Source organism: Rutidosis leptorrhynchoides, chromosome 10 (assembly GCF_046630445.1).
Source record: "Rutidosis leptorrhynchoides isolate AG116_Rl617_1_P2 chromosome 10, CSIRO_AGI_Rlap_v1, whole genome shotgun sequence".
Classification (NCBI taxonomy): domain Eukaryota; kingdom Viridiplantae; phylum Streptophyta; class Magnoliopsida; order Asterales; family Asteraceae; genus Rutidosis; species Rutidosis leptorrhynchoides.
Window position 1 is genome coordinate 69,797,170 of NC_092342.1, and position 25,045 is coordinate 69,822,214.

The 25,045-nt window shown below is 35.3% G+C and overlaps 2 protein-coding genes across 4 annotated transcripts; one reads left to right on the forward strand and one right to left on the reverse strand.

Moving 5' to 3' along the window:
* The first annotated feature begins 16,270 nt into the window (after positions 1-16,270).
* Positions 16,271-17,400, forward strand: LOC139870363 (senescence-specific cysteine protease SAG39-like). The gene is made up of 2 exons (XM_071858174.1): positions 16,271-16,703; positions 16,805-17,400. Exons 1-2 carry the CDS (start codon positions 16,271-16,273, stop codon positions 17,395-17,397), a joined length of 1,026 nt encoding a protein of 341 aa, XP_071714275.1. The 3' UTR covers positions 17,398-17,400.
* LOC139872104 (probable magnesium transporter NIPA6) lies at positions 16,367-20,427 on the reverse strand. 3 transcript variants are annotated; one of them, XR_011766870.1, is made up of 10 exons: positions 20,165-20,427; positions 19,976-20,032; positions 19,738-19,828; positions 19,327-19,487; positions 19,109-19,236; positions 18,873-19,010; positions 18,640-18,732; positions 18,435-18,552; positions 17,755-18,017; positions 16,367-16,679 (listed from the first exon to the last, which is right to left on the reverse strand). XR_011766870.1 is itself a non-coding variant. In XM_071859914.1 (9 exons), exons 1-9 carry the CDS (start codon positions 20,283-20,285, stop codon positions 17,887-17,889), a joined length of 1,026 nt encoding a protein of 341 aa, XP_071716015.1. In that variant the 5' UTR covers positions 20,286-20,427; the 3' UTR covers positions 17,572-17,886. The 3 variants fall into 3 exon arrangements, 2 of the variants coding, with proteins under 2 accessions (XP_071716015.1, XP_071716013.1); XM_071859914.1 differs by lacking the exon at positions 16,367-16,679 and having other exon boundaries at positions 17,572-18,017; positions 20,177-20,427; XM_071859912.1 differs by lacking the exon at positions 16,367-16,679 and having other exon boundaries at positions 17,572-18,017.
* Between the last annotated feature and the right edge of the window lie 4,618 nt (positions 20,428-25,045).

Genomic DNA, 25,045 nt, shown 5'->3' on the forward strand with positions numbered 1-25,045 from the left:
TCAATCCACCTACGCTGCCTCATATTCAGTTGTTTCTGATTAAATATGTGTTGAAGACTTTTGTGGTCGGTATATATAATACTTTTGACCCCATATAAGTAGTGCCTCCAAGTCTTTAATGCAAAAACAACCGCGCCTAATTCCAAATCATGCGTCGTATAATTTTGTTCGTGAATCTTCAATTGTCTAGACGCATAAGCAATCACCTTCGTTCGTTGCATTAATACACAACCGAGACCATGCTTTGATGCGTCACAATAAATCACAAAATCATCATTCCCTTCAGGCAATGACAATATAGGTGCCGTAGTTAGCTTTTTCTTCAATAACTGAAACGCTTTCTCTTGTTCATCATTCCATTCAAATTTCTTCCCTTTATGCGTTAATGCAGTCAAGGGTTTTGCTATTCTGGAAAAGTCTTGGATGAACCTTCTGTAGTAACCAGCTAGTCCTAAAAACTGGCGTATGTGTTTCGGAGTTTTCGGGGTTTCCCACTTTTCAACGGTTTCGACCTTTGCCGGGTCCACCTGGATACCTTCTTTGTTCACTATGTGACAGAGAAATTGAACTTCTTCCAACCAAAATGCACACTTTGAAAACTTAGCGTACAGTTTTTCTTTCCTCAATACTTCTAGCACTTTTCTCAAATGTTCTTCGTGCTCTTGATCATTCTTTGAGTAAATAAGTATGTCATCGATAAAAACAATGACAAACTTGTCAAGATATGGCCCACACACTCGGTTCATAAGGTCCATGAACACAACTAGTGCGTTAGTCAATCTAAACGGCATAACCATAAACTCATAATGACCATAACGCATCCTAAAAGCAGTTTTTGGAATATCATCCTCCTTTACTCGCATTTGATGATACCCGGAACGTAAGTCAATCTTTGAATAAACAGACGAGCCTTGTAGTTGATCAAATAAGTCGTCGATTCTCGGTAGTGGGTAGCGGTTCTTGATGGTAAGTTTGCTCAACTCTTGGTAGTCGATACACAACCTGAATGTACCATCTTTCTTCTTGACAAACAAAACAGGAGCTCCCCACGGTGATGTGCTTGGTCGATTGAAACCACGCTCTAAAAGTTCTTGTAATTGGCTTTGCAGTTCTTTCATCTCACTGGGTGCGAGTCTGTAAGGAGCACGAGCTATTGGTGCAGCTCCTGGTACAAGATCTATTTGAAATTCAACGGATCGATGTGGGGGTAATCCCGGTAATTCTTTCAGAAATACATCGGGAAATTCTTTTGCAATGGGAACATCATTGATGCTCTTTTCTTCAGTTTGTACTTTCTCGACGTGTGCTAGAACAGCATAGCAACCTTTTCTTATTAGTTTTTGTGCCTTCAAATTACTAATAAGATGTAGCTTCGTGTTGCCCTTTTCTCCGTACACAATTAAGGGTTTTCCTTTTTCTCGTATAATGCGAATTGCATTTTTGTAATAAACGATCTCTGCTTTCACTTCTTTCAACCAGTCCATACCGATTATCACATCAAAACTCCCTAACTCTACTGGTATCAAATCAATCTTAAATGTTTCGCTAACCAGTTTAATTTCTCGATTCCGACATATATTATCTGCTGAAATTAATTTACCATTTGCTAATTCGAGTAAAAATTTACTATCCAAAGGTGTCAATGGACAACTTAATTTAGCACAAAAATCTCTACTCATATAGCTTCTATCCGCACCCGAATCAAATAAAACGTAAGCAGATTTATTGTCAATAAGAAACGTACCCGTAACAAGCTCCGGGTCTTCCTGTGCCTCTGCCGCATTAATATTGAAAACTCTTCCGCGGCCTTGTCCATTCGTGTTCTCCTGGTTCGGGCAATTTCTAATAATGTGGCCCGGTTTTCTACATTTATAACAAACTACATTGGCATAACTTGCTCCGACACTACTTGCTCCGCCATTACTCGTTCCGACACCATTTGTTCCTTTCGTTCTATTAACCCCTGGTCCGTAGACCTCACACTTCGCCGCGCTATGACCATTTCTTTTACACTTGTTGCAAAATTTGGTGCAGAACCCCGAGTGATACTTTTCACACCTTTGGCATAGCTGCTTCTGATTGTTGTTGTTGTTGTTGGTTATTATTGTTGTTGGGATGATTGTTGTAGTTGCTGTTGTTGTTGTTGTTGTTGTTGTTGTTGTTGTTGTTGGGCCGTTTGTTGTAGTTGCGATTGATGTTGCGATTGTTGGGATAATTGTTGAGATTATTGTTGTAATTGCTGTTGTTGTTGTATTGGTGATTCTTATCACCGTTTTCCTCCCACTTTCTTTTGACTTGCTTCACATTGGCCTCTTCAGCAGTCTGTTCTTTAATTCTTTCTTCAATCTGGTTCACTAGTTTGTGAGCCATTCTACATGCCTGTTGTATGGAGGCGGGCTCGTGTGAACTTATATCTTCTTGGATTCTTTTCGGTAATCCTTTCACAAATGCGTCGATCTTCTCTTCCTCATCTTCGAATGATCCCGGACACAATAGGCACAATTCTGTGAATCGTCTTTCGTACGTGGTAATATCAAATCCTTGGGTTCGTAACCCTCTAAGTTCTGTCTTGAGCTTATTGACCTCAGTTCTGGGACGGTACTTCTCGTTCATTAAGTGCTTGAATGCTGACCACGGTAGTGCGTACGCATCATCTTGTCCCACTTGCTCTAGATAGGTATTCCACCATGTTAACGCAGAACCTGTGAAGGTATGCGTAGCGTACTTCACTTTCTCCTCTTCAGTACACTTACTTATGGCAAACACCGATTCGACCTTCTCGGTCCACCGTTTCAATCCGATCGGTCCTTCGGTTCCATCAAATTCCAAAGGTTTGCAGGCAGTAAATTCTTTATAGGTGCATCCTACACTGTTTCCTGTACTGCTAGATCCAAGGTTATTGTTGGTATGTAGTGCAGCCTGTACTGCAGCTATGTTTGAAGCTAGAAAAGTACGGAATTCCTCTTCATTCATATTCACGGTGTGTCGAGTAGTCGGTGCCATTTCCTTCAAAATAGTCAAATGGAACAAGTTAATCATACAGAATATTAAGAGTAGCTAATAGTATTTCGTAGCATAATATGAACTCATTTATAAAAGTTTTTTCTTCATATTAGCGTTTTATAAGTTTAAATTCGGGTAGTACCTACCCGTTAAGTTCATACTTAGTAGCTAATATACAATTCAACTACTACAATTCTATATGAAAAACTGATTATAATAATATTTCGCGTTCAAACTTTTATACAATATTTTACAAACTTACAATACCGCTTATTTTACATAAAGCATGAAATATAGGACACAATAACTTTGATACAAGATAGTTGTGAAGATAATTCTAGCTAGTACACAAGTCGTTCAGCAAAGGCAATAAAGACACGTAATTCATACGTCCAGAAACAAGTCATGCATTCTGGTTTTACTAGGACTACTTTCCATCCTTGGTCTTGTGGAACATAACCGTTATGGCCGTTGATAAGACAGCGTGTTATAACGTCGTCAAAGGGACGAGGGTTACGTAATGTCCAACAGTCCCGTAACAATCTAAAAACCTCATTTCTTACCCCAATTACCGACTCCGTTACTTGTGGGAACGTTTTGTTTAATAGTTGTAGCCCGATGTTCTTGTTCTCACTTTGGTGAGAAGCGAACATTACTAACCCGTAAGCATAGCATGCTTCTTTATGTTACATTATAGCCGCTTTTTCTAAATCATGAAGTCCTATATTCGGATACATTGAGTCAAAATAATTTCTTAACCCGTTGCGTAAAATAGCATTTGGGTTCCCCGCAATATATGCGTCAAAGTAAACACATCGTAACTTATGGGTTTCCCAATGTGATATCCCCCATCTTTCAAACGAAAGTCTCTTATAAACCAAGTCATTCTTAGAACGTTCTTCGAATGTCTTACAAACTGATTTCGCCGTAAATAGTTGTGCCGAAGAATTCTGACCGACTCTAGACAAGATTTCATCAATCATGTCTCCAGGTAGGTCTCTTAAAATATTGGGTTGTCTATCCATTTTGTGTTTTTATACTATAAAATAGACAAGAGTTAGATTCATAAAAAAAAAATACTTATTAATACAAGCAATTTTTACATATATTATAAAGCATAAGCACACTATATTACATATATTACACCACACGAATACAACTATCTTATTCCGACTCGCTCGTTTCTTCTTCTTCGGTTTTGGTTCATTTTGAAAAGTTTCTAGGGATATATGATGTTCCCCTAATACGAGCTGTCGTTTTCCACAACGGTTTAGAAAAACCTGGTGGTTTAGAGGTTCCCGGGTCATTGTTACAACTTAAGGGCTTCGGGGGTTGACGATACATATAAAGTTCATCGGGGTTGGAATTAGATTTCTCTATTTTTATGCCCTTTCCCTTATTATTTTCTTTTGCCTTTTTAAATTCAGTTGGGGTAATTTCTATAACATCATCGGAATTCTCGTCGGAATCCGATTCATCGGAGAATTGGTAATCCTCCCAATATTTTGCTTCCTTGGCGGAAACACCATTGACCATAATTAACCTTGGTCGGTTGGTTGAGGATTTTCTTTTACTTAACCGTTTTATTTTTTCCCCCACCGGTTCTATTTCCTCCTCCGGTTCCTCCTCTTCCGGTTCTGATTCTTCTTCCGGTTCCGACTCTTCTTCCGGTTCCTCTTCGGGAACTTGTGAATCAGTCCACGAATCATTCCAATTTACATTTGACTCTTCATTATTATTAGGTGAGTCAATAGGACTTGTTCTAGAGGTAGACATCTATCACATAATATCAAACGCGTTAAGAGATTAATATATCACATAATATTCACATGTTAAAAATATATAGTTTCCAACAAAATTTATTAAGCAATCATTTTTCAAGTAAACACGGTCGAAGTCCAGACTCACTAATGCATCCTAACAAACTCGATAAGACACACTAATGCAAAATTCTGGTTCTCTAAGACCAACGCTCGGATACCAACTGAAATGTCCCGTTCTTATTGATTAAAAACGTTTCATATTAATTGATTTCGTTGCGAGGTTTTGACCTCTATATGAGACGTTTTTCAAAGAATGCATTCATTTTAAAACAAACCATAACCTTTATTTCATCAATAAAGGTTTAAAAAGCTTTACGTAGATTATCAAATAATGATAATGTAAAATATCATGTTTACACACGATCATTATATAATGGTTTACAATACAAATATGTTACAACAAAATAAGTTTCTTGAATGCAGTTTTTACACAATATCATACAAGCATGGACTCCAAATCTCGTCCTTATTTAAGTATGCGACAGCGGAAGCTCTTAATAATCACCTGAGAATAAACATGCTTAAAACGTCAACAAAAATGTTGGTGAGTTATAGGTTTAACCTATATATATCAAATCATAATAATAGACCACAAGATTTCATATTTCAATACACATCCCATACATAGAGATAAAAATCATTCATATGGTGAACACCTGGTAACCGACATTAACAAGATGCATATATAAGAATATCCCCATCATTCCGGGACACCCTTCGGATATGATATAAATTTCGAAGTACTAAAGCATCCGGTACTTTGGATGGGGTTTGTTAGGCCCAATAGATCTATCTTTAGGATTCGCGTCAATTAGGGTGTCTGTTCCCTAATTCTTAGATTACCAGACTTAATAAAAAGGGGCATATTCGATTTCAATAATTCAACCATAGAATGTAGTTTCACGTACTTGTGTCTATTTTGTAAATCATTTATAAAACCTGCATGTATTCTCATCTCAAAAATATTAGATTTTAAAAGTAGGACTATAACTCACTTTCACAGATTTTTACTTCGTCGGGAAGTAAGACTTGACCACTGGTTGATTCACGAACCTATAACAATATATACATATATATCAAAGTATGTTCAAAATATATTTACAACACTTTTAATATATTTTGATGTTTTAAGTTTATTAAGTCAGCTGTCCTCGTTAGTAACCTACAACTAGTTGTCCACAGTTAGATGTACAGAAATAAATCGATAAATATTATCTTGAATCAATCCACGACCCAGTGTATACGTATCTCAGTATTGATCACAACTCAAACTATATATATTTTGGAATCAACCTCAACCCTGTATAGCTAACTCCAACATTCACATATAGAGTGTCTATGGTTGTTCCGAAATATATATAGATGTGTTGACATGATAGGTCGAAACATTGTATACATGTCTATGGTATCTCAAGATTACATAATATACAATACGAGTTGATTAAGTTATGGTTGGAATAGATTTGTTACCAATTTTCACGTAGCTAAAATGAGAAAAATTATCCAATCTTGTTTTACCCATAACTTTTTCATTTTAAATCCGTTTTGAGTGAATCAAATTGCTATGGTTTCATATTGAACTCTATTTTATGAATCTAAACAGAAAAAGTATAGGTTTATAGTCGTAAAAATAAGTTACAAGTCATTTTTGTAAAGGTAGTCATTTCAGTCGAAAGAACGACGTCTAGATGACCATTTTAGAAAACATATTTCCACTTTGAGTTTAACCATAATTTTTGGATATAGTTTCATGTTCATAATAAAAATCATTTTCTCAGAATAACAACTTTTAAATCAAAGTTTATCATAGTTTTTAATTAACTAACCCAAAACAGCCCGCGGTGTTACTACGACGGCGTAAATCCGGTTTTACGGTGTTTTTCGTGTTTCCAGGTTTTAAATCATTAAGTTAGCATATCATATAGATATAGAACATGTGTTTAGTTGATTTTAAAAGTCAAGTTAGAAGGATTAACTTTTGTTTGCGAACAAGTTTAGAATTAACTAAACTATGTTCTAGTGATTACAAGTTTAAACCTTCGAATAAGATAGCTTTATATGTATGAATCGAATGATGTTATGAACATCATTACTACCTTAAATTCCTTGGATAAACCTACTGGAAAAGAGAAAAATGGATCTAGCTTCAACGGATCCTTGGATGGCTCGAAGTTCTTGAAGCAGAATCATGACACGAAAACAAGTTCAAGTAAGATCATCACTTGAAATAAGATTGTTATAGTTATAGAAATTGAACCAAAGTTTGAATATGATTATTACCTTGTATTAGAATGGTAACCTACTGTAAGAAACAAAGATTTCTTGAGGTTGGATGATCACCTTACAAGATTGGAAGTGAGCTAGCAAACTTGAAAGTATTCTTGATTTTATGTAACTAGAACTTGTAGAATATATGAAGAACACTTAGAACTTGAAGATAGAACTTGAGAGAGATCAATTAGATGAAGAAAATTGAAGAATGAAAGTGTTTGTAGGTGTTTTTGGTCGTTGGTGTATGGATTAGATATAAAGGATATGTAATTTTATTTTCATGTAAATAAGTCATGAATGATTACTCATATTTTTGTAATTTTATGAGATATTTCATGCTAGTTGCCAAATGATGGTTCCAACATGTGTTAGGTGACTCACATGGGCTACTAAGAGCTGATAATTTGAGTGTATATACCAATAGTACATACATCTAAAAGCTGTGTATTGTACGAGTACGAATACGGGTGCATACGAGTAGAATTGTTGATGAAACTGAACGAGGATGTAATTGTAAGCATTTTTGTTAAGTAGAAGTATTTTGATAAGTGTATTGAAGTCTTTCAAAAGTGTATAAATACATATTAAAACACTACATGTATATACATTTTAACTGAGTCGTTAAGTCATCGTTAGTCGTTACATGTAAGTGTTGTTTTGAAACCTTTAGGTTAACGATCTTGTTAAATGTTGTTAACCCAATGTTTATAATATCAAATGATATTTTAAATTATTATATTATCATGATATTATCATGTATGAATATCTCTTAATATGATATATATACATTAAATGTCTTTACAACGATAATCATTACATATATGTCTCGTTTAAAAATTATTAAGTTAGTAGTCTTGTTTTTACATATGTAGTTCATTGTTAATATACTTAATGATATGTTTAATTATCATAGTATCATGTTAACTATATATATATATCCATATATATGTCATCATATAGTTTTTACAAGTTTTAACGTTCGTGAATCACCGGTCAACTTGGGTGGTCAATTGTCTATATGAAACATATTTCAATTAATAAAGTCTTAACAAGTTTGATTGCTTAACATGTTGGAAATATTTAATCATGTAAATATCAATCTCAATTAATATATATAAACATGGACAAATTCGGGTCACTACAGTACCTACCCGTTAAATAAATTTCGTCCCGAAATTTTAAGCTGTTGAAGGTGTTGACGAATCTTCTGGAAATAGATGCGGGTATTTCTTCTTCATCTGATCTTCACGCTCCCAGGTGAACTCGGGTCCTCTACGAGCATTCCATCAAACCTTAACTCGGGTCACTACAGGATGATCACCTTACAAGATTGGAAGTGAGCTAGCAAACTTGAAAGTATTCTTGATTTTATGTAACTAGAACTTGTAGAATATATGAAGAACACTTAGAACTTGAAGATAGAACTTGAGAGAGATCAATTAGATGAAGAAAATTGAAGAATGAAAGTGTTTGTAGGTGTTTTTGGTCGTTGGTGTATGGATTAGATATAAAGGATATGTAATTTTGTTTTCATGTAAATAAGTCATGAATGATTACTCATATTTTTGTAATTTTATGAGATATTTCATGCTAGTTGCCAAATGATGGTTCCAACATGTGTTAGGTGACTCACATGGGCTACTAAGAGCTGATCATTGGAGTGTATATACCAATAGTACATACATCTAAAAGCTGTGTATTGTACGAGTACGAATACGGGTGCATACGAGTAGAATTGTTGATGAAACTGAACGAGGATGTAATTGTAAGCATTTTTGTTAAGTAGAAGTATTTTGATAAGTGTATTGAAGTCTTTCAAAAGTGTATAAATACATATTAAAACACTACATGTATATACATTTTAACTGAGTCGTTAAGTCATCGTTAGTCGTTACATGTAAGTGTTGTTTTGAAACCTTTAGGTTAACGATCTTGTTAAATGTTGTTAACCCAATGTTTATAATATCAAATGAGATTTTAAATTATTATATTATCATGATATTATCATGTATGAATATCTCTTAATATGATATATATACATTAAATGTCTTTACAACGATAATCGTTACATATATGTCTCGTTTAAAAATCATTAAGTTAGTAGTCTTGTTTTTACATATGTAGTTCATTGTTAATATACTTAATGATATGTTTACTTATCATAGTATCATGTTAACTATATATATATCCATATATATGTCATCATATAGTTTTTACAAGTTTTAACGTTCGTGAATCACCGGTCAACTTGGGTGGTCAATTGTCTATATGAAACATATTTCAATTAATCAAGTCTTAACAAGTTTGATTGCTTAACATGTTGGAAACATTTAATCATGTAAATATCAATCTCAATTAATATATATAAACATGGAAAAATTCGGGTCACTACACCATGTACCACCATCCAATAGCAAACAATGGTCCCCCCACCCCACCCTACCAAACCGTCGGCCTACACCACCACCACCACTTCATTTTCTTTTTAACTCACTCATTTCATTTCAAAAACACACACACTTATTCTCTCAAATTTCTCTCATCTTTCTTGAAGAAACTTGAAGGTTTTGATTCTTTTTCTCTTCTTTTTCTTCTCAAAACCAAAACATCATCATCATCATTGTTATTTTTGGATTTTGGTTTTTATAACTTCAATCCTCACGATATCTTGCAATCTTTGATCTCTTTTATGATAAAGAAGCAAGAACAAGGATCAAAGCTTTGTAGCTTTTGGTTCTACATGAACTTTTAACAAATTTTAAGATCAAATTACTTTATGATCTTCTTTATGTTCAAGTATTGGAACTTAAAGTTCATTTCATGAAGATTCAACAAGTATTGGAACATAAAGTTCATTTCATGAAGATTCAAGTTCATAACTTGATATCTTTTTGTATAAAGGATCCTTACTTGAACTTGTTTATTTTTGACTTTAAATCTATCATTTATGTTTATAGATTTCGATTTGTTTGAGTTTCATGGTCAAAGATTACTTGTTAAACTTTGATCTCATAAATCTTGAAACCAAAGTCTAACTTTGAAAGTTCAAGAACAAGAAAGTATAAGCTTACTAGTTTATGACTTTCACACATGTAAGATTGATCTAAGTTTCATAACTTATGGTCATCTAACTTGTTAAAACAATAGATCATTTATTCATGTTCATTTTACTTTACAAAATCTAAGTTTCATAACTTATGGTTGTGTAAAGTTGAAAGTCTAAGTGTTTTGACTTAGGGTTTCACCAAGAACATGAGATCTAGACTTTTTAGTCTAAGATCTTTAATATCTAGTTAAGATCTAAGCTCTCTAGCTTAAGGTTTTGATTATTTAGTTTGATTCAAAGTTTATAGCTTTATAAGACTTGTATTTGTGTTGAAACTAAGAAAAGTGATGCAACTTTGGTTCATCACCTTGCTCAAACTCTCACATGAGTTGTGTTTTAATTCTTAGTCATGATTATTTTGTGTTGATGGTAGAATCTTGGTCAAAAGTGATGCAAACACATCAACAAGTTGTACACTTGAAGCTATAAGCATCAAGGATGAGAACCTTGATGAGCATCAAGCACCAAGAATCCCACCGGAGCACCTTGCTTACTATTTTCTGGATCTGATCAGTCACCTGGGCTGCTGGAAAAGTTGATTTCCAGATATTTCGGTTCGAGTAGATGACTTTTCGTTTAGGCCTCGCCTAAATCCGATGTACGGTTTAGGATTTATAGCCTTCCGAAAGTCACTACGCCCTTGTAATGTTGTGCTGAAATTTCTGACCTACTCGCACTTAAACTGTCTCCACGGTCAAACTAAGACGAGTTAGGTTCTGAAAATTGGTCAGCGGTTAGAGGACTCACATACGGAGCCATGGTCACTGGCCTCGTGTCATTTCAGTTTGTATAGAGGTCGTAGTAGCTGAACGAAGTCAGCCTTTGTTTTGATCTCTATCCTTGATTGAAAACTTACTTTACTTTTTACGTATGATGTTGATGATGATGATACTTAAGACTTAATTTATTTACTTATAAAACTTTTGGGACGATTTACTGACTTAGTAACTTTTGACTTAGGTTGATGACCTTTCGGACCGACTTACTTGCTTACTTATCTCGTATCGACTTTGACCGCACTTTCACTGTGAGTTATAGCATCCCTTTTTACTTCAACAATTTTTGGGACTGAGAATACATGCGCTTTTTTTACGTTTTACTTACTAGGCATGAGTACTTAAACTTATTGTATGTGTGGGTTATATAACGGCATAAACCTTCCCCTTAGTTCGGTAACGTTTAGTCATTGGTTTTTGAACCGGTGAACGCGAATCTTAGATATGGATCCATAGGGTTTGAAATCCCCACTCGGGCTAGTCGCGCTAGCATTTAACGGGTGTTTAATACTTCGTAGACTTACGCACTCGCCAAGTGTACTTTTAGGGGGTGATATTTACGTTAAGTTAGTTACCAAGTGCCAACGGTTAAGCATATACTTTTCATACTGTTTTGAATACGAAATCTCGTGGCCTACATTGCATTATTATTACAATTAAACTATAGCTCACCAACATTCGTGTTGACTTTTAATCATGTTATTTCTCAGGTGCTTAGACGTTTGATGCTTTCGCTGTATTAGTCTTGCTGTTAGACTTGCTGTGTAGACACCCGCTGCTTTTGTTTAGAGATGTCTCTGTTGAAACTTTTACTTTGCATTCACGAACTATGTTACTTTTGAACAATGAATTTGTAATGACCTTTGAGTCTCGTACTTATGTTATTGCTTTCTATTCGTAGAAGCACACTATCGTTTGTTAAACATTTGACGTCGGTAAAGACGTTACCCCTTTTTATGAATGCAAACTTATTTTAAAACACCATATAGTGTTTGACCTTGTAATGATCCTGTTGTTGATGATCCGTACACGTCAATTTTGTACGGGGCGTCACACAAAGAGTTTTGGCATTTGATGTAGAGAGTAATTCATCCGTCTTGCGAGAGAACTTGAATTTATTGGAAGAAAGACGTATTATGGCCGCTATCCATCAAGCAGATGCTAAGCAGCGCATGGCAAAATATTACAATAAACGGGTCAGGCATGTACAATTCAGGGAAGGTGATTTGGTATTAAGAGACAATGAAGCAAGCAGACAAGCAAAACAAGGGAAATTAGGGCCACGATTGGAAGGGCTATACAAAATCATAAAAGCACATCCTATCATATACCCTTGCAGCACCCTCCGGCGAGGAATTACACAGAACATGGAATGCAATGAGTTTAAACAAATTTTATGCGTAGTATTGCATATTCAAATAGCCTGATCAACTATTTTGAGTATGAGATGCAATCATAAATGTAAAAATTTCTTTAAATAATAAGAATTCAAGCAGTTAATTCTTATAAGCATAATATTCATAATTTTTATCCGGCCAAGGATTTTTATCAGATGTCACAAAGCTGTGTGACATCCCTGCCCACAGAAGAGAAGTTTATTCTCGGTGGCAGAAGTTCAATCATAAACAAAAGGTTGAAATGGCAGCGGATGACGTAGAAATCCGCTGAACATCCAGGAAATAGAATGTATCTACGACCGTCATGACTTAAAATAATACAAGCAATAAATGGCTAGCCATTATCTTTGATTGTTCAAATCAAACATATAAAGCTTTGACAAAATTAACACAAAGTAATTGAACATATAATACACATCGATAATCAACAGATAATACAAGCAGTACACATTACAATTTCATATTTAAGACATCATCTACTGATGTAGCAGGATTATTACACAACTTTTCTAATTCAGGAAATGACAGATGTTCTATATGTTCACCTATTACCCTAACCTTATCTTCTACATCCGGTTTCAATTGTGATGTGAGGGATTCAGGTAAAGATTTAGGGAAGTCAGGCACACCCTTCTTCAACGTTTCTAGAAATCTTATCCGTTCACCGTCCAGTGCAACGGTTATAAACTCATCAAAAGGCTTCGTTAATTTCTTAGAAGCAAAAGCATTTTTCACAATCTTTGGAACACCTGCAATGAGCCGCTTGGTCTCGTCCTTAATCACCTCTAATTGTTCCTTTAATGCTGTTTCAGATTGAGTTAATGTTTCAATCTTATGAAGATACCATCTCTCTTTTGTTGCCATTTCAACAAAACGAGCCTCGGCAGCATTTTTAGTAGCAACAGCAGCATCTAATTCAAGCTTAGCAGCTTTCAATAACTCAGAATCTTTCTCAATTCTTTCAGATTTATCACGGTGAACTTGATCCGAGCGTTCCAAACGTTTCAGATTATCAAACTCTGAAGCAATGTTCCAGATTATGCCTTGTGCTTTAGATTTACGAGCATCGCCATCAGATAAGTTTTCAAAAAATTTAACAAGGGATGGAGACACCATCGCTTCAAGGTATTTCATAAAGTCCGTATAATCGCTTGGGGGACCTGCAAGAATAGCAGACAGAACGGTTGTATCTAAATTAGGGAGGCTAATCTGTGAACTACTTTCCCCTATTCTGTTACGCTGAGTGGGAGGCGGAAGAGCAAGCCTTCTCTGTCTTTCTTCTTCAGATACCATGGCTGGATTAAAATAGCAGTTGTTGTTTAAAAAGTTTATCCAATCCAGATGTGATGATTCATACTTCAATACTGGATATTTATCAGGGTCAACATTATAATAGCCACCATTGCTAGGCATATGAAAAAAGCAAAAAAGATTTTCTTCTGCTATTGATTCAAAAGAAAGATTACCAGCAGCACGGCGTTTGCGTGAACTTGCTCGAGTTAAAGCAGAATCATCAACAAGCTCATTTTCGGATAAACTTTTCTCAAGTGTTTCATCAACCATCTTTTCGGATGCAAATCGTAGCTCCTCAAACTTGATGTGACGCAAGGCGGTGAGCGGAGTAATAGCTGGAACAACAAAATTTAGAATTATTATACAGATAATAAAAATCAATAAGCAAATTGCAATTGGTAATTCTGATGTACCTTTGTTTTTAAGTATTACAATTACAATAGCACAGCCACGAGTTTCTGCATCCCATTCAACATTAAGTGAACATAACGAAAGCATATGTTCTGGATATCGGCGGTTTGGAATCCTCTCTTTTTTCATCATATTTACTAGCTTTCGTTCATCTGGTGATATCCTAGGATAGGTAATTTTGAGGGGATCGAGTGATGTACGCCAGTAACGAGCTTTTAAACAATCATTGGGAATCACTTCACTGTCAATAAAGAAGAAGGTGCTTTGCCAGTCATCTGATGAATCACCGGAGTTAAGCAGAAATCCATCTAAGGTAATACAGAACCATCCTTTATCATACGACTTTACGGTTGCAAGATGACAAAACAGGCGTACAGAAGGTGTAATATATCGAGCATGACAGTACATCTCGAAAATCATAATTTTGCGAATGGACATAGGCTCAAATTGCCCACCACTAACGCTGTAAAAACAGCAAACATCTAAGTAGAATTTTCTAAAAGGGATACGAAGATGAGAAAAATATAGAGCACGACCGTAAATAGCAACTTTCCCAGGAGGGGGACGAGATGCACGATCATGCGAACCAGGAAGAACAGCGTCGGCCCTAAAAAACTTAGGGAATGCAATTCTAACGCAATCGAGATATGTTGATGAAATTCTGCTCTGAATATTTTCAACATTAAAGATGGCCATTGATTAGGTACTTAAGAAGGGAATTATTGACAGAAGATTTAAGGTAGATGAAGAAAAGTTAATTCGGGTTGAAGTGAATGCGAAACAGTAAAAGTCGGGTATTAAATAGCGAGTGAGAGATGAATAGTTGACGGTTAATCGCATGGATAATATGCTGCCACGTGTTGGGTATAAAAATATGCGGGAAACATAAATTTAATTGAAAATGAAATTCAAATTTCGAAAAGGCACTTTTTGCAGGTCATGATCAAAAAGTAGCTGGTGCAGCAGAGAAACAGGACGGCTGTAGCAGGTTTATGTTCCCGAGAAAAAAGACAACTTTCATTTTTTAGTTTAATGACTTTATTTTTTACAAAAATAAAGACATTAAACTGGGGGGACTTAATGGTGTATCCTAGGGGATACACACATAAAAGCACCATTTTTATACAGAAAAATGGATCAAAGAGCACAAAAGATAACAATATTTTGCGGTTTTTAGCATTTGTCGTCCGGCGTTCAGCAGGCCGCCCAGCGTCAAGCGTAAGCCCTGCAGGCAGCTTCTATGCTTAAGCCCTTTTTACTAGGTGCGTGAGCAGCACGCAGCCACGTCAGCTATACCAAGTCGGTTCCAGATATTTCGCACAACAGAATCAATCAGCGATTGACACGTGTATCCCGTGAATTTCGGACATTCTACGTCTATAAATAGACCCCCTGGGCCACCACATTTCACATCTGAACTTCAGTCAGAGAGAAGTACACTTTCTCTCTCACACAGTTCTTTCTCACTCTAAAACATTAACCGCTTAGTAGCAGAACGCTACACGGATCAATTACAGACTGATCCACAGATTGATTGATTTAGGCCACCCCACGAATCTCTCATCTGTGTTCCGGGTCTGCAGGGATTATTTTCCGAGAGCAAACATCAATCAACATACAATCATTCTACGCTAGGCGGATAGTGTCCTGTAGTGGTACCTTACACCCGCTATACGGAAAATCGTACCAACACCGCTGCCCCCGCACTAAGCGTAAGGCAACTTGAGTAGATAATTCAGGTAAGAGATAAGTTCAACATTGCTGGTCGGAGTCGAACTCCTGACCTCCCGCTAAAAATAACAGCATTAAATACTTCTGTGAGTTTTATCTAGCCCTTGATAATGTTTTAAAATACAAGAGAAACCTAAACTCTAAAATAGTAGCCCAATTATGCTCTGAAAAGTTACTACTCACCCTTTTACTTATGCGTGTGTTATAAAAAAAAAAAAAAAAAAAAAAAAAAAAAAAGTTCACAACAATTTTACTCTTCAGTAGTACAAAACAAAAGGAAGATCAAAGAAAACTTCTTTAATAATTCATGAATGTAAACGCCATATACACTACGTTGTTAGCTCGAAATTAATTGATGTATCGTATTCATCACAAATTATCTTCCACGAACCTAAAGAGAGAACTATTCTAACTCATCACAACACATTCATTTCTCTTTTTTCTTATATCTTCAACACTATGACATCCAAAAATAAAACTACCCTAGATTGTTTGATTTTACTATTCATCTCATCTATATTGGTTTCACATGCGGCATCTCGATTGTTACTAGAAAGTTTAATTTACGAGAACCATGATCAATGGATGGCTCGATATGGACGTGTATACAAGGACGCTTATGAAAAAGAACAACGTTCTAAAATTTATCAACACAACGTTCAGTACATACAATCATTCAACAATGACATGACCAAAAGTTACAAACTCGCAGTCAACGAGTTTGCAGACCTTACAAATGAAGAATTCAGGACTACAAGAAACCGATTCTTGGCACATGAATGCTCCCCATCAAACTCTGCTTTTAGGTATGAAAATGTAACCGCAATTCCATCATCAATGGATTGGCGAAAGAAAGGTGCAGTAACACCTATCAAAGACCAAGGCCAATGTGGTAAGCAACATTATTTCGAGAACTTTATAAATCAAACATGTTATGGTACATTGGTACATGATTTAAGATTGTTTATATCAATTTTTGATGATGATATACAGGGTGTTGTTGGGCATTTTCGGCAGTGGCGGCAATGGAAGGAATAACCCAACTGACAACAGGTAAATTGGTGTCATTATCTGAACAAGAGCTCGTTGATTGCGACACTAGCGGTGTAGATCAAGGATGTGAGGGTGGTCTTATGGACAACGCCTTTGAATTCATCATAAGCAATAAAGGACTTACTACCGAGAGCAACTACCCATACAAAGGAGTTGACGGCACGTGCAATAGCAACAAGGAATCTAACAACGCGGCAACAATCACGGGTTATGAAGATGTTCCGGCTAACAGTGAAAGTGCACTGTTGAAAGCTGTGGCTAGTCAGCCCGTATCTGTAGCCATTGACGCTAGTGGGTCCGATTTTCAGTTTTACTCTAGTGGTGTATTTAGTGGTGAGTGTGGTACAGAACTGGACCATGGTGTTACAGCAGTTGGTTATGGAACAAGTGATGACGGGACTAAGTATTGGTTGGTGAAGAACTCGTGGGGAACGAGTTGGGGTCAAGAGGGTTACATAATGATGCAAAGAGACGTTGACGCTAAAGAAGGTATATGTGGTATCGCCATGCAGGCATCGTATCCCACTGCATGATCAGAGGACGAGTGAAAGTAATTATTGTACAATATGCATATTTATGATTATGTTGGTACAAAGAAACCAGTATTGTATGTATTTGAACAGTTTCCTTATTGTATGAACTGCAATTAGCATATTATGTACAGGAAAAGAGTTCACAGCTTAAATCTATTTATATTGACTGTCAAAGTTATAATTCGCTATTTCGATACAAGTCTAGTGCATGTCTAGTTCAAGGATAACACAAACAGGTACATATGGTAACAGGTTCCTACAAAGGTATACATTGTAGTAATAAACATTTACAGGGAAAAAATACTAACATCAATGAATTAGTTATAACGTATACGATCATAAAGAAATAGAACTAACCCATTTATAATTTCAAGGGATGAATAATGATTATATCTTGTTAAATATCTTTCAGGACGAATACTTCTTCCAATCTGGCCTAAGAATGCAGATAGGGCTTACGCAATGTCGATATACATAGGCTGCAGAATTTCATTTGAAATGGTCTGGTTGGATAAATGCAACAACCTCAGGGCATGATTCATCGTTATCCTTCTGCTTCCATATTTCCCCATTTGCATGCACAATCCATGATATTTGAGGTGTAAGTGACGAATACATATCTGCCAGTTACAAAATGATAAATCATAAATATTAAATACATCTGACGATTAGAAATTAATTTGAAGTGTGATCAGGATTGCTAATAAGCAATTAAAGATCATGATCGCATACTTAAAACGAAGGATAAAATAAGCATTGACTTCGTATATTGTAATAAGTTGGACATGATTGATATATGCACTTCGATGTAAGGAGTGTTACCTTCACGAGTGTTATAAAACTATTTGTATTTCTTTTTTTTTTAATTTATTTTGCAGCTCAAATATGCTTATGAAAATTATGTCATGACCACTAATCTGATCTTTAGTGTAAACAAACTTACAAATCCAGTAAGCACACATTGACTCAAGTCGACCAAATATAAATATAACCATAACCCAAATCAATCGATTTCCATGTGAAGGTAACACAATTACCTGAAACAGGTGGTGGATCAGGTTCTCTTGTACTGTGCAAAATCATGGTACCCGATAGAACAATCATGAACCCGCAAAGGACCGAAATAATCGTGCTAGCACTTTGACCAGACCAATCCTACATAATGGCAAGAAAATAAGTTCCGGCATAGTTGAAAAGTCGAAAAACCTTCAGTGTTTGCAAGACGCAAAATATCATATATACCTTGAACATGATTGCACTCGCGAGAATTGTAAAAGATGTAAACATGGCATAATAAATCGGTGAAACAACTGCAGTGTTGAATGTGTCCAAAGCCTGGTCAAAATTCATAATGCCATGATTTCATAAGACTGTAGTCTCTTCATAAAATATACTAGGGCTCAGTGGCCCACCGGGTGGGCCCTATGGACAAACGAATACTCAAAATGAAAATGAAAGAAGAAATAGCTGCGAACCTTATTTAAGTAATTCAATTGAATGATTATACATGTAACTGCTACTATTACAAAAATCCATGTTTGGTAGCTTGCCACCTGGCTCGAACCCTCTAATGTAAGTTTTATTGCAATACCTATTGCTTTTACACTCATAACCTGCAAAAGATTTTATAAAAAATACTTCAGTTGTGCGTATAGTCATATAATGTAAATGTGGATCTTTATAATAAACGAACAGTTCAAAAGACACTAACCGTTAAAGAACCATTTATCGAACATACACCGATATACACCATCATATTAGTCTGCCCGTACAGGGGTTCACAGTACAACACCAATACCAGTACAACCGCTATTGCTGTAGCTGTATACAAAAGAAACGCTGAACCACGAACCGAATCCAGAATTAGCGTACATTATAAGGACATTAAAATTCGAGAAATGAGCAATGAGATTGCTATATTAAGCTGACCTGGTTGTGTTGCTAAATCCCATATTTCTTGAACTGAGCTTATGCTATGTTCACCAGGAGCGTGAACCACAATTATGGTCGAACCCACTATACACAGCACACAACCAATCATTCCCGTTTTCCGCAATTTCTCGTTGAGTAAGAAATGTGCTAGAACCGCACTGCAAAAGTGATAGTTATAGTCATTTAAATTAACATAATATCACTTACGGTGCTTTTGATAAAACATAATAATTAAGAGAGTATTTCAACTCTGAATGGTTTGGTGCCAGCATCATTTGTCATTCAAATGTCACTAACAAACGCACCGAATGTTGAATAGTTCAGCATTCATCGTTGAACCGTTCAATTATGAGGTGATCAAACACGCCCTTAATCCACTCACCACCTATTTTTTATACAAATGCTCACCTCACAATGATACTCAAAGCGCCCAGTGGAGTCACGAGCACAGCTGGAGCATAAATGTATGCTATAAAATTCGCAAATTCTCCCACAACCACTGCAATTTACATAAAAAAAAAAATAAAAAAAAATAAAAAATTAAAAAATCAACATATATTTTAAACAGCATTTTCACAACAGTAAATAAAACATAAAATTAATTAAACTCTATTCAAAAAACAATAACTAAAATAAGAATACTTACTAGTGAACATGCCAATCCACCATAGTGGCTCTAACAAATAACCATAACCTCCTGATCCTTTTTAAAATTTAATTAAAAAATAAATAAAAATTTAATCAAAATGAACCTCAATTACATCAACATCAACAAATCATATTATCAAGATGATCAAACAAAAATCAATTCAATGATGAATTTTAAATAACTTACTGGCACGAGTACCGGAAGCAGCCGCTTTTTGAAGACCTTTCTTTTTTATGATGAAACTTGATCCGATGAATGCACTTGAAGATACAGCTAAGCCAAACCCTAACAAATTACCACTATACATAATGTAATGATGATGATAAATCTTCTTCGTGTGTGAATATAAAATGAAATTGACGAGCAACAGTAGGTAAAAATGGAAGTTTCATCTCATAATTCGTTGGAATTTTAGCGAGTGGCGATTGGATCCAAATTATTGATCGAATTACAATTACAATTGGACAGAGGTGTAGTTGGAATTAAATATTTGGAGATGCAATTCAATGTCTTATTGATAAATTAATTAATTATTAATTTAATTTAATTTTAATTAATTAATCAATTAATTAATTAATTAATAAGATGAATAAGATGACGTCTTTCAAGCAGTCTATTGGCTGTCAATAGAGTTATAGTTTGTTTTGTTTTTATTTTTGTCTGGGAGATCGAGCGGCAATTTGTTACAACTTAGGGTGTTTGATAAAACTGAATGATTTAGCGCTGAATGGTTCAGAGCTTCTGAATAAAGTTTGTTCTGAATGAAAATAAGCTGTTTGATAAGTATTTTAAATGAACGATATGAATTGAGTAAAATTACCTTATTAACGTGTTACATGAATAAAAAATACGATATACTTGTTGGTTAAACGTTCTGGATATGATTTGAAAAAAATATTACGGAAAAATTAGGCTCTTAATAGTTAAGAGAGTGTTTCAACTCTGAATGGTTCAGCACTGAATTCTGAATCATTCAGCACTATATGACATTCAGAGGTCAGAAACAAATACGCTGAATGCTGAATGGTTCAGCATTCAGCGCTGAATCATTCCATTAAGAGGCAAACAAACGCACTCTAAGCTATCAGTTTAACTTGACACATGACGCTTTCAAAAAAGAAAAAATTGACATTCGTTCAACTAAACACTTGCTATTTGTCACTAAATAATATCCACATATATATATTCATAAAATATAATATGTACAATTAATAAAGCAAATAGTACAAAACTAAAATATTGAGGAACAACTTCCCTCCGTTAAACACCGTTGCAGGCATGGTTGACTAAAACATTCACAATTTGTTATCTATCCATGTTATCTCTTGACATGTGTTAACGGATGTCGTGACATGAGGATAGGAAGTGACATATGACCTCTCCTCATTCATGAGCTCCTCTTCTTCTAATGACAATTGCACACTTTTCGTCGATAGATTCGTGAAATAATGTACACAGGATATGATTAGTAGTGTGTTTAAAAATGTGGGTTCAATCTCGAAGATTAGGTTCACGTCTTCTCGGAAATATGTCTGCGTTTCGTTTACCTCTCTTTGATTGATGCTTCTTTGGCGGTAGAGTCCCTTAACGACTCTAAAACGTTTGGTTGGCTTATTTATGTGGGTTGACCTGGGTGGATTGGGCCATTTTAGAAGCTGATTTGGCCCATGGTGCTTCAAATCTGGGATGCAGTGTTATCCCGAATAATTTTGTAACTGTGGAGTTAATATATAACATTATCATCATCGATGACAAACTATTTCGCCGATAAAATTAAATGCCTTTTATTCAGTTGGGGTGTTTTGGTCTCTCATGCCTGCAAGATGGGGCAGTTTTGTAACATCCTGTTGTCGGGCCTAGCTGAAAAGATCCTTTTGACCTTGGGTGTGTTTGTATGTTATTATAATAATTATATGTTTATAATTACTCGATTGTTTAGTTGAGGTCAGTTTGTGACAAGGATCACATAACAGGCTTGTTTATTTAATTTGGATTCCGTTAGAGTTGTCAAATTAAGTACGAAAGTTATCAGATAACTGATAAATACCCGTGTGTTATGGGGTATGGGTTTATAACCCAATATATATAGCTAGAATCTGGTTCATTTCATTGTTTTCCCCAAATTGAAATAATATTCCGTACCTAAACTTTCACTCACTTGAAACCCTAATATCTTGAATCTCGATTTAGAGTCTAAATTGTATTGTGTAATCAGCTGCTACTGATTTCTTGGTCATAACAAGGTAAGAATAATTCATTTTCATGCTGTAATCTGAGTTTAAATGGAGTTTTTGGTTAGGTTTTGGTACAAAAGGCTTTTTGGTCAAAATCAAGTGATTTGGGTGTGGTTTTGATGAAATTCGTTGGGGTTAAGTTCCTTTAGTTGTTATAAATGTTTCCTAAACGGATTTTGGTGTCAAAACGTAGATTTGGGTGATTTTGGCTCGAAACCCGTAAGTGAACTGCTGCTGTTGTTGAAGAACACAACCGTACGGATGCAACTTGCAACCGTACGAGCACACTCCTGCAACCGTACGAATGCATTAGTGTTGTGCAACCGGGTTGTGGCCTTGCAACCCTACGGATACATGATGTAACCGTACGGATGGGACTGTAACCGTATGGTTACACCTGCAACCGTACGAATGTGGATCAGTGCAGACTTAGGTTGTTTAATGGTTGTTTTCTAGTTATTATGCTGCCTGCGTGTCTTATGATAATCAGAATGTAAATTCTGAAAATGCATAAGTGTTAAGTAGACTTTTTTGTGGCGCTTTTGATACTGATTTTCTGTATTGTGCTGTCTTGTACTAACGAACAGAAACTAACTACGTTTATGACGTTCTCAGGTTATAAAGACAAGAAGAAGGCTCAGTAGTTAGAATCTGAGCTGTTGCCGGTAATTGGTGAGTGGAATTATCTCCTGGTGTAGTATAGAGTAGAAAGTTGCGCTACTATGTTTATATTGTTGTCAGTTGTCATGTTTAGTAGTTATGTTGTACAGTTGATCGCAGTTAGGGTTGACATGCTTTTAGTAGTATTAGTTGCATGATGTAGTAGTAGTAGTAGTAGTAGTAGTAGTAGTAGTAGTAGTAGTAGTAGTAGTAGTAGTAGTAGTAGTAGTAGTAGTAGTAGTAGTAGTAGTAGTAGTAGTTGACTGGTTATATGTGCACAAGTTGTTGTTGTTGTTAGAACCTTAATCTGTTAGGTTCAGCTCAGGGAGGTCAACCTAGTTGTGGTTAGGTCTAGTTGGCTACTGTTTGTTGAGTATAGTGATGAATGATGCATCACATGCGTGAGGATGACTATACTGGGGATTAAGTAGTAAGGACTATCGATAGACTCTAGCCTGATCAGCTAGTGGTCGTGTGCCAGTACAAGCCGCCGATCCTATAGTTGGAGCATAGTTGTCAGTTGTTGTTTGTTGTATGTGGTTGTATAAAGTTGCTGTATAGGAGTACAAGTTGGTACTGTATTCTAGACCTTTTGATAGTTCCATTCACTTAGCATTGTGCTAACCCCTCACCCCCTCCCTTGCAGGTTTTGGATCTTAGTGCTGGTAGGGACGAGAGTCAGATTGAAGATGTGTTTGACAAGACGAACTCTGTTGTCTTAACTTTTTTAAATGTATAACTAGTTGTTTAACATAACACCGGTGGTTTGTAATTAAGTAATTAACTAATGATTTGTGGTAATCATGTTTGTAATTAACTAAGGGTATTTATGTAAATTCGGTCTTCCTTTGTGATAAAAAAAACTTGTGTTACAAGTTTGGCTGCGTTTGTCGTGCTAAGATCGGGATGAATTCGAAAAAGCATTAGTGTAACGACCCTGGATTTTCCAACTTTTATTATTAATAATTTATTATTAATGCTTGCGTTTTAATAAATGTATTTTTATACATTTATTTGCTGCCGTACTTGACTTTACATGGCCCGACTTGTCTTTGTGACACACGTACTTTTCACGAATAATATTTCGAATATTATTTACGTTCATGATTAATTATTATTAATCATTTTTAATTAACTAATGTTACTAGTTAATTACTTGGGCTTTATTTATTTAATTGTTGCATACATACTTGGAATTGGGCTTTTATTATATGGACTTGGAAGCCCACCCTACACACTTAATGGACTAGTAAGCCCATCTTTTATGCTAGTATTTCATTAAGACAAAACATGGTTTAATTAAGTTAATTTAGGAGACAAATACTTCAAGTATACTTACACCTCTTTCCCATGCCATTTAACTTTATTACCATTCTAAGCTAACACCTTCTCCCCATGCTTGAAAGTGAGCTTTTGACCTTCCTCTTTTGATGCCCAAACCGTCGGCCAAACTATGGGTAGGAGGGAGTCTTTTTTTTCTTTCAATTTTTGTTACTTATACACTAGCATTCATCTCATTTTACACACACATACTTACATCATTTCATTTCCTCTCAACTTTCTCTCTAAAACTTGTAAGTAAAATGTTTTATTTTCTTCTTTTCTTTCTATGAAAAACCGAAACCATCATCATCCATTCACTAGTTGTTGTGTGTTGTTAAAGATCAAGTTAACTAGCTTGTATCTTCATGTAATCTTGGTTACTTCCATCTCTTGTTTGATGAAGAACCAAGAACAAGAATCTAAACTTGTTAGTTTATGGTTCTACACTTAAATGTTTTAAAGATCTAAAAGTTCATAAGCTTTATAATTATACTTGTGTTCATGTTTTGTAGACTTGAAGTTTACTTTCTTAAGATTCAAACTTTGATTTGAATCTTCTCAAGTATGAAACAAACATGAACATAATACTTGTAGATTTAGTTATTTTTTCTTTTGTTGTTTTGAAATTCGTGATGTGTATAACTTGGTCAAGTATTACTAGTTAATCTTGATCTCATTTGTCTTGAAACTAAAGTTAAACTTTGTAAGTTCAAGAACATGGAAGTATAACTTTCTAGTTATAACTTCATACACTTATGTTAGATCTAAGTTTCTATAGCTTATGGTCTTCTAATTTTGTTGCAAACAAGAGCTTATAAGCTTATATACATTTTACAAGATGAAAATCTAA

Coding starts and splice junctions, on each gene's coding strand:
- LOC139870363 (XM_071858174.1), top strand. CDS start 16,271: ATGACATCCAAAAATAAAACTACCCTAGATTGTTTGATTTTACTATTC. Junction 16,704..16,804: donor CAAAGACCAAGGCCAATGTG/GTAAGCAACATT, acceptor GATGATATACAG/GGTGTTGTTGGGCATTTTCG.
- LOC139872104 (XM_071859912.1), bottom strand. CDS start 20,285: ATGTATAGTGGTAATTTGTTAGGGTTTGGCTTAGCTGTATCTTCAAGT. Junction 20,033..20,164: donor TGCTTCCGGTACTCGTGCCA/GTAAGTTATTTA, acceptor AATTTTAAAAAG/GATCAGGAGGTTATGGTTAT. Junction 18,733..18,872: donor AATTGAATTACTTAAATAAG/GTTCGCAGCTAT, acceptor AATTTTGACCAG/GCTTTGGACACATTCAACAC.